General features: G+C 43.1%; 1 protein-coding gene across 1 annotated transcript in view; it reads right to left on the bottom strand.

The window, feature by feature from the left end:
• insc (INSC spindle orientation adaptor protein) overlaps nt 1–12,657 on the bottom strand; it is a 100,621-nt gene that overhangs the window by 39,131 nt on the left and 48,833 nt on the right. The window contains exon 2 of the mRNA XM_014124676.3: nt 9,309–9,565. Coding sequence (XP_013980151.2) covers nt 9,309–9,547 — 239 coding nt within the window. The 5' untranslated portion in view covers nt 9,548–9,565. The remainder of the gene's footprint in view (nt 1–9,308; nt 9,566–12,657) is intronic.

Consider the following 12,657-nt stretch of genomic DNA (forward strand, 5'->3'; position numbering starts at 1 on the left):
TACACTATGGATAGGGTATCAATACACCCAGTCTCTGCAAAGATATAGGCTTCCTTCCTAACTCAATTGCCGGAGAGGAAGGAAACCACTCAGGGATTTCACCATGAGGCTAATGGTGACATTAAAACAGTTACAGAGTTTAATGGCTGTGATAGGAGAAAACTGAGGATGGATCAACAACATTGTAGTTACTCCACAATACTTAACAATACTTAAATGACAAAGTGAAAAGAAGGAAGCCTGTACAGAATAAATATATTGCAAAACATGCATCCTATTTGCAATGAGGCACTAAAGTAAAATTGCAAAAAAAATGGCAAAGAAATGCAGATTCCAACATGTATTGACTCAGGTGTGTGAATACTTATGTATATTTATGAGATATTCCTATATTTAATTTTCAATAAATGTGCAAACATTTCTAAAAACATGTTTTCACTTTATCATTATGGGGTATTGTGTGTAGATGGGTGGGAAAGAAATCAATTTAATCTATTTTGATGCAGGCTGTAACACAACAAAATGTGGAATAAGTCAAGAAGTATGAATACTTTCTGAAGGCACTGTACATAAACATTAAATTGTTTAACAGTTAAATCATTTAAATGTGCATTTTATGGAGAATTATCAGTGCTACTTTGAAAATGACATTCTTAAATGCTAAATTGAAATGTTAAAATGAGAAATACATTTTAGGGCCCTCAAAAGGCTAGGACCGGCCCTGTCTGTGTGTGTGTGGCAATGCCCTTTATGAGCCTCTGAGAATGATGTCACAGAGCATAGTACCGGCTAATAGGGCCCAAAAGAATCGTGGATAGTAAATAAGCTCCATCATTCCTCCCTGGTTCCATTTGCGATATAATTGATGTTAATGTGTGAAGCACACGTCCATTGCGTCTGACAACACAATCACAACATACTGTACATTAGAGTAGCGCCGTTAAGACACACAAAGCCAAAAAAATGAATAGTCTCTCATAGACCATTTCACAGTAGGGTAGGCTGTGACTAAGCTTTATTCCTAATCTTTATGACTGTGATAGACGCAAATAACAGTGTAATATTATATAATTCTGATTCTGCACACAGAGCATGTCTCGGCACAATGTGCTGAAGAGAAAAGAAAATTGGAGAATTGTATTTCGCACAATGAATTGCGGAGGTGGAAAGGAACTAGTAGTTATAAATAGAGGACAGCAGTCATTCCCAGTGTAGTTTGTAGGCGGAGTATGCTATCTAGGGCCCCAGTAAGCAAAATTACATTGACGACAGGTGCATTTTAGGTGCTGAATTAAAAGGTGAACATATGCATTTTCCAGATGTCGAAAATACGTATTTCCCAAATGTTGAAAATACATATTTTCCATACGTTGAAATCAGGTGCATTTTAGGTGCTGAATGAAAGGTGAAAATATGTATTTTCCGGACATCAAAAATACATCTTTAAATATGAATTTTTCGGTTATTGATTCTATGGCCAAATTTCAACAGCACACACATTCTCAATGAAGTAAGAATTATATAACAAAAATAAATAAATCAAGTCTCTTAAAATGTAACCCGTTTCAGGAAACGAGGTGTATGTTGCGGGTCGCTGCTTCACACAAGAGACATTTAAACGTATTTTTTTTTTTTTTAATCAAAATGCGTTTTTTTGGGCAGAAATGCCTTCTGGAACATCTGAACTTTCATGTGCCTTAATAACAAACTTGTATGCCATCTGTAAATATGAATAAAATTGTTAAATTATGAGCCTAGTTGGTTTAGCTACAGAAAAAGTGAGCAACCTTCCCGCTAGCATTGATTGGCTGAGATAATGAGTGGGCTGGACATGCCGAGAGAGGAATTTCTATTGGTCTGCCATATAGCACACTTCTGTCTATTTGAGCTGGTTAGTATGTGTAGGTAATCCTGTCTAACGCTGCTTTTAAATTGCTTAGTAGAGCTGCATAAGTGTTGCTCTCCTCTTTCTGGAGGACCGAGTTTTAAAATCAGTGAAATTAGAGTATGATAGCTAAAACACTTGTCTCCGGATTATATCTTCAAACTAAGGGCAACTATGGCATCCGTGACAGGAAGAAGCGTCCAACCATGATGTATATGGGTAAGATAGTCTAGCTTGCTACATTTACAGATATTACACATTTCTAATTTTGACGTAGTCTTTTCCTTTCAAGTTAAAGTGTACTGTTAGCTAGCTAGCTAACATTAGCTGGCTTGCAGGCTAACTTTACGTGTATGATCTTATTATTTATATCTCAGAGCCATTTGCTTGGCTAGATATAGCCTAATGTTAGCTAGCTAACATTGAACCTGGTTGGTAGTAATGTCATGAGTTGGGATTATGGTTCATTGTTTAGCTAGCTAGCTACATGTCTAAACAAAAGACTCCACTATGCAAGTAACCATTTCAGTGTGTTCGTATATTCAGTCTGGCCATCTACTCCGATTTCAGAGCACTCTCGTCTGAGTGTGCCAGAGCGCAGAATAACTAATGAATGAATGAACGTCCATTGAATATGGCCGGTGTCAGTAAACTTCAGCAAAAAAGCTTAATGAAATTGTTGCCAGCAGCACAGTTACAGTCACCAACGCTCTGGGTAACATGAAAACAGCCTAACCAGCTCTGCTAGGGGGAGTAAAATGGTCAGAATGGGATGTTCTCTCATTTGTGTCTGGAAGTAGCTAGCAAGCTAGTGAATGTTAGCCAGTTAGCTTGGGTGCTTGACTGCCATTTCACAATGCTTGGATCAACCCTACTCTTGTCCAGAGCATCCAGTGTGCGCTCCGAGAGCGAAATGCTCTCAATTTACAAACGGACAATCTGACAACACAGTTGCAGTCACCAACGCTCTTGATAACATAAAAACAGTCTAACCAGCTCTGCTAGGACGAGTAATGTTCAGTGAGATGTTCTCTCATTTGTGTCTGGAAGTAGCTAGCAAGTTAGTCAGTTAGCTTGGGTGCTTGACTGCTGCTGTTAGTACAGAACGATTGGATCAACCCTTAAAGAGATGGGTGGGGCTAACGCTTAAGAGGGTGTGAACAATACTGAATGGGTGTAGACAAAGAAGAGCTCTCCAGTTGGTACCAAAATATTCAAAGACCATTTTCTCAAAAGTGAGGTTACAAGTTTATCAACTTTCAAAGCAGAATTACTTTCCCATTGTTCTTCAAATCCAGTGTATGATATACCATTTTGTAGATTTGTGTCTCTGCTTTTATCCAATGTAAAAAACATAATTTCAAATTTTGCTACATAAGACTGAATCAAGGCGGTCAGTCACATAGTATGTGCTTCCAACTGTCAGTGATGATATTCAATGCATTCCAATTTACAGAATAAACCAACAGACCACATCAACTACAATAACATTCTCAGTAACGGTTACAAATAAGTCAAATTTTGGACGATACGGACCAGCTCCAAATCTGAACGAATGATAGATGTCTAGGCCATGTTTCACAAGTTTGAACATCACATTACAATACGGCACAGATTAGTACAGTAAAGCACAGTAGAGCACAGTATGGTACATGAGAGTCAAGTTTTATTCAGTAGAGTACAGTACGGTACTATACAGAATAGTTTAATTCAGTGGAGAAGAGCACACTACAGTACAGTAGAGTTTAATTAAGTAGAGTACAGTAAAGTTTAGTTAAGTAGAGTACAGTAGAGTGCATTAGAGTAAAGTAGGACACAGTACACTATACTTTACTGTGCTCTACTGTATTGTACTGCACTGTACTCTACTGTACTATACTCTACTTTTATTTAATGTTCAGTGTACCGTAATGAGAGGTACTGTGCTGTCCAAACTTGAAATATAGATGTCTATGTATGATAGGTTCAGATTTGGTCCAGACTGGACCAAATCTGAACCAATTACAGACCTCTATGTTTGGGCTAAATCAAGTCCAGACCGGACCAAATCTGAACCAATTACAGACCTCTATGTTTGGGCTAAATCAAGTCCAGACCGGACCAAATCTGAACCAAACACACAAAAAAGACGTCACCGCCGGAAAATGCTTAATGGGGCTGCTCTTTGGGATAGTGTAGCCTACTAGCCTTCCTCTTGATAGCGAACCTACAAAATGTTCAATGCATATAACAAGGAATATACAGTATAACACCAGCCACGTCAATAATTGAACCATTCTCCTTATGTTTGAGATGTTAACTATCTCTCACCACTCTGCATAAAGTGTCAGATTTCTCCAAAATGGAATCCTTAAAATTGGCAAAGCGGGTTCTTCTTTCAGTTTCCTCGCTGAAAGCAGTGCTTCTTGGCAATCGTCACAAGCTTAACTTGCGCTGAGGCCCATATACGGTAACCGGGATGCATCAGTGTCTCGGGACAACCCGTCAGATGCAGAGAGAGGTCAACCTCTAGTGATGGAGACCAACCAACCGGGGCTGAGGCTAAACTTTTTTCGCTGAGGGAATTCATCATCATCGCACAGCGAGTCAGTGTTTTGAGAGCGAAATAAAGCATTGCCCAGTGCTAGCATAGCATTAGCATGTTGCTAGCATTCTCTCTGGTGTGACTTGACGCTCTGTTTGTGTGTCACGCAATTGCATCACAGAGACAAACATCCAGGCACGGAGAGATAAACACGTTCAACTTTCAACGCCAATGCTACGCTATTTATAGTTACAACTATGTGTATATAACTATATTTTGGTGCTTGGGTGCTTCGTCGATAAGCGCTGTATGGTAAACAGACAAGTAAAGCCCAGCGGTGTTGGGAAGGCCACCTGTCTTCGATCAAGCGCAGCGCGAGTTATCGGGCAGGAGGAACTCGCATTGCAAGCACCATGCTCTATGGGAGCCACATGGGACTACACCAGACAATCACCAATTGTGAAACCTCCACCTGGTACGTTACAGTAACTCAGTGATGCATTGGGCTGTGTAAATCTTCAAATGTCTTTGGAGACTGAATTCACTTCATAAGCGGCTAGTTTGGCTGTGCTGTGTGAATGCATAACAACTGAATCACATCCGGGGCAGAAAAGGTATGGCAATTGGAAGGTTCCAACCCCAAGTAAGGACAATTGATGGGAGCCAGAGACAAACGCTCTTAGACTTCTCAGCAAAAGATTTCTACTTAGGTCTCCAATAAGAAAAGCTCTATTGTAGCTTGTGAACCCACATGTGCTTCAATGTCTGGTTTGCATGAATGGCACCATATAATGTCTGGCACCACATATGAATATTATTCAGATACCACAAGAGAACCACATTCAGACAGTCTGGGGGAAAATGTAGGCTGAATGAGCTGTGAGATTTTGAAGAGCAGGTCGTTGAGGCTTTGGAGAAGCAGAGGAAACGGAAACAAGGAGACTCTTGTCCCACACAAAGAAATAAACATGTATACAAATGTAGTAAGCAAGAATGCTTATTGGGTTCTGAACATTAAATACACATGAATGGAAAATCGTGCACTACATTGGCAGGTAGCCCAGTGGTTAGAGCATTGGGCCAGTAATCAAAAGGTTGATGGATTGAATCCCGAAGCTGACAAGGTAAAAATCTGTCGTTCTGCCCATGAACAAGGCAGTTAACCCACTGTTCCCCGGTAGGCCATCATTGTAAATAAGAATTTGTTCTTAACTGACTTGCCTAGTTAAATAAAGGTTCAATTTGAAAAATGTCATTACATTTGGCAAACAGTCTTTGCCACAATAGCAGTGCTTGAGCTGGGAGATTCCATATGAATACAAAGAATGTCTAGTCTTTCCTGTTTATGATAGCATTGCAGAGTGGAATTGACAGAAAGGTATGAGTGATAAGGGAAGGGATGAAGAAACCACTTGGGTGACACTTTATTTGGATATTCCATCTGTAGATGCTCTACAGACTATCAGTAACATTTCAACTAACTATCTACTAACCCTAGCCCTAACCTTAACCCTTATCCTAACCCTAAACTAAACCCTTACCCTAACCCTTTCTTTAAACCTAACACTAAGTATAACCTTAGCAACAATTGATTATCCATAGATACACGATACATATACAAAAGTATGTGGACACCCTTCAAATGATTGGCAGGTGTATCAAATCGAGCACACAGCCATGCAATCTCCATAGACAAACATTGGCAGTTGAATGGCCTTACTGATGAGCTCAGTGACTTTCAACGTGGCACCGTCACCTTTCCAACAAGTCAGTTTGTCAAATTTCTGCCCTGCTAGAGCTTCCCGGTCAACTGTAAGTGCTGTTATTGTGAAGTTGAAATGCCTAGGAGTAACAACAGCTCAGCCGTGAAGTGGTCGGCCACACAAGCTCACAGAACGGGACCGCCGAGTGCTGAAGAGCGTACAAATTAGCTGTCCTCGGTTGCAACACTCACTACCGACTTCCAAGCTGCCTCTGGAAACAACATCAGCATAATAATTGTTTGATGGGAGCTTCATTAAATGGGTTTCCATGGCAAAGCAGTCGCACACAAGCCTAAGATCACCATGCGCAATGCCAAGCGTCGGCTGGAGTGGTGTAAAGCTCGCCGCCATTGGACTCTGGAGCAGTGGAAATGCTTTCTTTGGAGTGATGAATCACGCTTCACCATCTGGCAATCCAACGGACGAATCTGGGTTTGGTGTCTGGGTTTGATGCCAGGAGAACCCTACCTGCCCCAATGCATAGCACCAACTGTAAAGTTTGGTGGAGAAGGAATAATGGTCTGGGGCTGTTTTTTATGGTTCGGGCTAGGCCCAGTGAAGGGAAATCTTAATGCTACAGCATACAATGACATTCTAGACGATTCTGTGCTTCCAACTTTGTAACAACAGTTTGGGGAAGGCCCTTTCCTGTTTCAGCATGACAATGCTCCCGTGCACAAAGCGAGGTCCATACAGAAATGTTTTTTTTTTAAATCGGTGTGGATGAACTGAACTGGCATGCACAAAGCCCTGAACTCAACCTCATCGAACACCTTTGGGATGAATTGGAATGCTGACTGCGAGCCAGGCCTAATCGCCCAACATCAGTGCATGTCCCCGCAGCAATGTTTCAACATCTAGTGGAAAGCCTTCCCAGAAGAGTGGAGGCTATTAAGCAGCAAAGGGGGGACCAACTCCATAGTCCATGATTTTGGAATGAGATGTTCGACGAGCAGGTCCCCACATACTTTTGATCATGTAGTGTAGTTTGTTGATAGATGCTCTACAGATGGTCATACTAACCAACTTTATCTCGGTGCAGAGCCGAATATACCTACCCACTGTCTAAATAGTCAGGTAAACAATACTTTCCTGTGGATATTTTGTCAAAACTTTAGAGCAGCTGAAGGATAAACCGCACAGACAAGCGCTAGAGTATGTTCAAAGGTCATTTTACTTAACATTCTGGCTTGTAAGGAACATTTACACAATTTTGCACACAAATGTTTCAGGCTGTATTAGGGTTGCAAAGGGAGGGTATAACTGGAAACTTTCAAAGTGTGCTTTTCACTTTGGATATATTTTTACATTGACTCTTTTTAGAATTAGCACCGCAAACATCTACTTGGAGCAATTTATTATAATCTTGCCTGCAAGGACTTTTGTTTGAGCCTTATCACATGTCAAATATTAAATAATAAAATAAGATGATTATAATGTAAAAAATTGAATGACAAAGCTGTAAAACATTATCCTAATTATAAACCATCAATTTAGTGAATACCATTGGTGTTTAATATGAAGGTTTCAGCATGAAATTAAAAAAATGTACACACTAATTTATTTTACTTGTTTGTTGTCAATGTTTTGGCGTCGTACTGGTGGCAGTTGTAAAGAAAACGTCAATAGTTGGAAGACTTGCAGAGTAAATTGAAAATAATAGTTCATTAGATGCTTTTTTCATTAATTAGGCAATTTTCTCTTGAACCATATGGTCTATCTACTATAAACTCATGGACAATATGAATACTATTTATGAATTTGAAAAAAAGTTAGTTATTCAAGTATCAATTATTAAAGTTACGATAGATTGCCATAGATTTTCCTTTAATTACCAAAATTACTGAAGATTACGGTAACTTTGGTAAACTACTGGTAGCTTTGCAACCCTAGGGTGTATATACCAATTAATTAGCCTGCTGTGCTTTCATGATTGAGGTTGTCGCATACACTCCTCCTGAAGTAGCACATGGGATAAAAATGCCCTGCCCTAGACTAAGAGACGGTGATTGGGATCTGGGGTATGAGGCAGACATCTGACTTCCAGATGTTTCCATCAGCGCAAAGCAGACTGACAGCTCTAAAGTGCAGTCCAGGAATGGGCTCCATATTCTCACTTCCCCACACACCACACACACACTCACGCACACACGCACGCACGCACACACACACAGACACACAGACACACAGACACACACACACAGTAGGCCTATGCACGCAAGCACACATAACATCATCTGTAAAAGAGCACACACGCACATCTGGCTGATTATGAAACTGCTGGTATCCTGGCTGCAGTGCATGACATGGCCTCTTTCAGGCTTGAACCTGAGGCAGAAGGTAACCAACCAAACAGTTTGCATGCAGGAGTAGTGTCCTCTGTTTTCTTATAGGGTTTATTTCAGTGTATGTCTATGTAGATGCAGATGTTTTTGCAATATCTGCAAATGTGTATGTTCTTTTTTTATTCCTATGTGTATGTGATTCATGTGTATGCGATTCATTTGAATCTGATTGAAAAGTAAGTGTGTGAGAGCACGTCTCATGTGCATTCCTGACTGTCTCTATGTGAGTGCCATATGTTGGAATCTTCAGTATACGAAACAGCACAGTGCATTTGAATGTATTTGCGTACATGGAGGGATACGTCTATTCCTAGACTGTGTGTGTGTTTGTGTGTGGTGTGTGTGTGTGTGTGTGTGTGTGTGTGTGTGTGTGTGTGTGTGTGTGTGTGTGTGTGTGTGTGTGTGTGCTCAGAGACACACCCCACCCTAATAGCGTCAGGGCGGTGATGCATTCACCCTCAAACCCAGGCAAAGACTGCATAATGACACCATATAGCCAATGTATTTTTAGACCCATTTACAGATCTGAATCTGAAGTTATTTTATTACCAGTATTACTACTATTAGTAGCAACAGTGTACACAACATTATTGTGTAGACTATACGTGTGTGTTATTGTGTGTGTGTTTGTATTTGTGTACGCATGCATAGGTCCTTGCATTCTTGAATGTGTGCACAGCTGTGTGTGTGTTGGTGTGTGTCTCATGAGACTGATGCGAGACTGACAGTTCCGTAGATACAGACAAAGCTTATTATGTCATATGTGCACCATGCGAGTCGTGTGCACTTACCTCATTGGAGATGATGAAACAGAGCTACTGTGTCTGGAGCTCTGAGGAGTGGCCATTCTGGAGCTCTGTGGACTAGCCATTCTGGAGCTCTGAGGACTAGCCATTCTGGAGCTCTGAGGACTAGCCATTCTGGAGCTCTGAGGACTAGCCATTCTGGAGCTCTGAGGACTAGCCATTCTGGAGCTCTGAGGAGTGGCCATTCTGGAGCTCTGAGGACTAGCCATTCTATCTGTGTCCATACCACTTCAGCACAGCACCTGCAATAAACAACATTCAATTATTATTAGACAAACCAAAGTCACACATTGCTATTTCCTATCAATTTCACCATATAGTAATGTAGAGTAAGTAATACACAATTTATTGCATCACGTATCCACTTGAACACAATTTGATACTTTATTAGAATCCTAAATCGAACATTTTAAAAGAAGGACCTGAACACTTTACATAATCATACACAGACAGATGCACACACGCGCTGACGCACACACACATACACACACTGCCTCTTTGGCTGTGTAGTTTCCACGGCACCGTATCCACTACAATCTCTCCTTATTGATCTGCATTCAAGCCTACTATTCTTTTTTTACCAGAGTAATTCAATTATCAATAAAGCCCCCGTTTTAAATAGCTATAGGCCCCGGTGTGCCAGTGGAATAATATTTCTTATCTTCTAATTTATTGGCTGGCTGCCAGCCAGTAACTCTCCACTTTGAACCCAAGCAAAGGAGCTGAAGTTCTTAAGTGCCTGCAAATTTTGTTCTGCATTTTTATTGATGTATCCCATATAGATTAGTCAATTTTTAAAACCCGCCATGGCATGAGGGGGGGCCGGTCCCATATTATAATCCATTTAGTTAATGGCATCCTGCTGTGGAATGATTACAGAGTTCATGTTTACTGTAGGACTATGATTAGCACATAGCTACATATGAGACTCATATGAGATAGTCAACTTCTCTGACCCAGTGACTTGGAACAGGTTTGGCCACCGTGATTTGGCTTATTAAATGATGAGTGTTGTTGAATCAATAGATGTGAATAACCCCTTATATACCACTTATTTCATTCCCATCAGTCACAAATTAACATACACAGCTCCTCTGGTACTCTTTAACGTGTGTGAAATGGCAAACAGAAATGTTTTGCATAAGTGTGTCCAATTTGAATAAGGGCTGTTGAACAGTTGTTGCCATTATGCTGCTCAGTGGCAGAGCCCCACCTGTTTGGATGTTATTTTGGCATTAATACGTGTCACATATCAGTTTGCGTAAACTATCAAAATAAAGAAAGTCGCACACTCCATGTATAAACTCCCAGCAATTGAATGGGTATTTACCAACGTTTCGGCATCACCGTTAGTCAGCACCTCCACACAAACTATTTTTTCTGGGTGTGTGCCAGTGTCACGTTCGTGTGTATAGACGGACCAAGGCGCAGCGTGAGTAGCGTTCCTCATCTTTATTATAAAGTGAAACTTAGCAAAATACAAAACAAACAATAAATGAATAAACGAACCGTGACTACAGAGATGCTACGTGCACTAACTCAAAACAATATTCCATAACCCACAGGTGGAAAAAAATGCTACTTAAGTATGATCCCCAATTAGAGATAACAATAGCCAGCTGCCTCTAATTGGGAATCATACCAAACACCCAAACATAGAAAAACTAAACTAGAACCCCACATAGAAAATAATAACTACAAAAAACCCCAGTCACGCCCTGACTTACTCTACCATAGAAAATAAGAGCTCTCTATGGTCAGGATGTGACAGTACGGACTCCGACCGCAAAACCTGAAACAAAAAGGGAGGGTTAGGGGGGGGTGTCTAGTGTCGGTGGCGGCTCTGGTGCAGGGCAAAGTACCCGCTCATCCCGCAGATCCACCAGCATCGGGGCGGCTCTGGTGCGGGACGAAGAACCCGCTCATCCCACGGATCTGCCAGCTTTGATGGCGGCTCTGGTGCGGGCCGATGAACCCGCTCATCCTGCTGGACCCAGGCTGAACACTGTGCCTGGACTGGGCACCAACGCAGAAGAAGACTCTGGCCTTGGAGCTGGACTGGACGCCGTGCTTAGACTGGGCATCGGCACAGGGGAAGGCTCCGGCCATGGAGCGGGACTGGATGCTGTGCCTGGACTGGGCACTAACGCGTTCCAGACCGTGGACCGTCATTGGACGTTCCGGACCGTGGACCGTCGTTGGAGGTTCCGGACCGTGGACCGTCATTGGAGGTTCCATGGACTGGGAACTGTCGCCGGAAGCTCTGGACTGGGAACTGTCGCTGGAAGCTCTGGACTTGGAACTGTCGCCGGAAGCTCTGGCCTGGGAACTGTCGCCGGAAGCTCTGGCCTGGGAACTGTCGCCGGAAGCTCTGGCCTGGGAACTGTCGCCGGGAGCTCTGGACTGGGAACTGTCGCCGGGAGCTCTGGACTGGGTACTGTCGCCGGAAGCTCTGGACTGGGAACTGTCGCCGGAAGCTCTGGACTGGGTACTGTCGCCGGAAGCTCTGGCCTGGGAACTGTCGCCGGAAGCTCTGGACTTGGAACTGTCGCCAGAAGCTCTGGACTGGGAACTGTCGCCGGAAGCTCTGGACTGGGTACTGTCGCCGGAAGCTCTGGATTGTGAAGGCGCACTGGAGGCCTGGTGCGTGGAGCCGGGACAGGTGGCACCAGACTGGTGACACGCACTTCAGGGCGAGTGCGGGGAGCAGGCACAGGATGTACCTGACTGGGGACACGCACTTCAGGGAGAGTGCGAGGAGCAGGCACAGGATGTACCTGACTGGGAAGGCGCACTTGAGGGAGAGTGCGAGGAGCAGCCACAGGACGTACTGGACTGGGAAGGCGCACTTGAGGAAGAGTGCGAGGAGCAGGCACAGGACGTACTGAACTGGGAACACGCACTTCAGGGAGAGTGCGAGGAACAGGCACAGGACGTACCGGACTGGGAACACACACTTCAGGGAGAGTGCGAGGAACAGGCACAGAATGCACCTGACTGGGAAGGCGCACTTGAGGGAGAGTGCGAGGAGAAGGCACAGGACGTACCGGGCTGTGGAGACGTACTGGAGACCTGGTGCGTATAGCCGGCATCAATTGTACCGGAACTTTAACACACTTCGCACGGCAAGTGCGAGGAGCTGGCACAGGACGTACTGGGCTGTGAAGGCGCACTGGTGACCTGGTGTGTATAGCCGGCCTCAATTGTACCGGAACTTTAACAAACTTCTCAGGATGAGTACGGGGAGCTGAATCAGGTGGCATCGGACAGCTAACACGCTCCTCAGGGCGAATGCCGTGCATACTACGCCAAACCAACAGCTCTCTCGCTTCAC

Source organism: Salmo salar, chromosome 10 (genome assembly GCF_965601325.2).
Source record: "Salmo salar chromosome 10, fSalSal1, whole genome shotgun sequence".
Taxonomy (NCBI): Eukaryota; Metazoa; Chordata; class Actinopteri; order Salmoniformes; family Salmonidae; genus Salmo; species Salmo salar.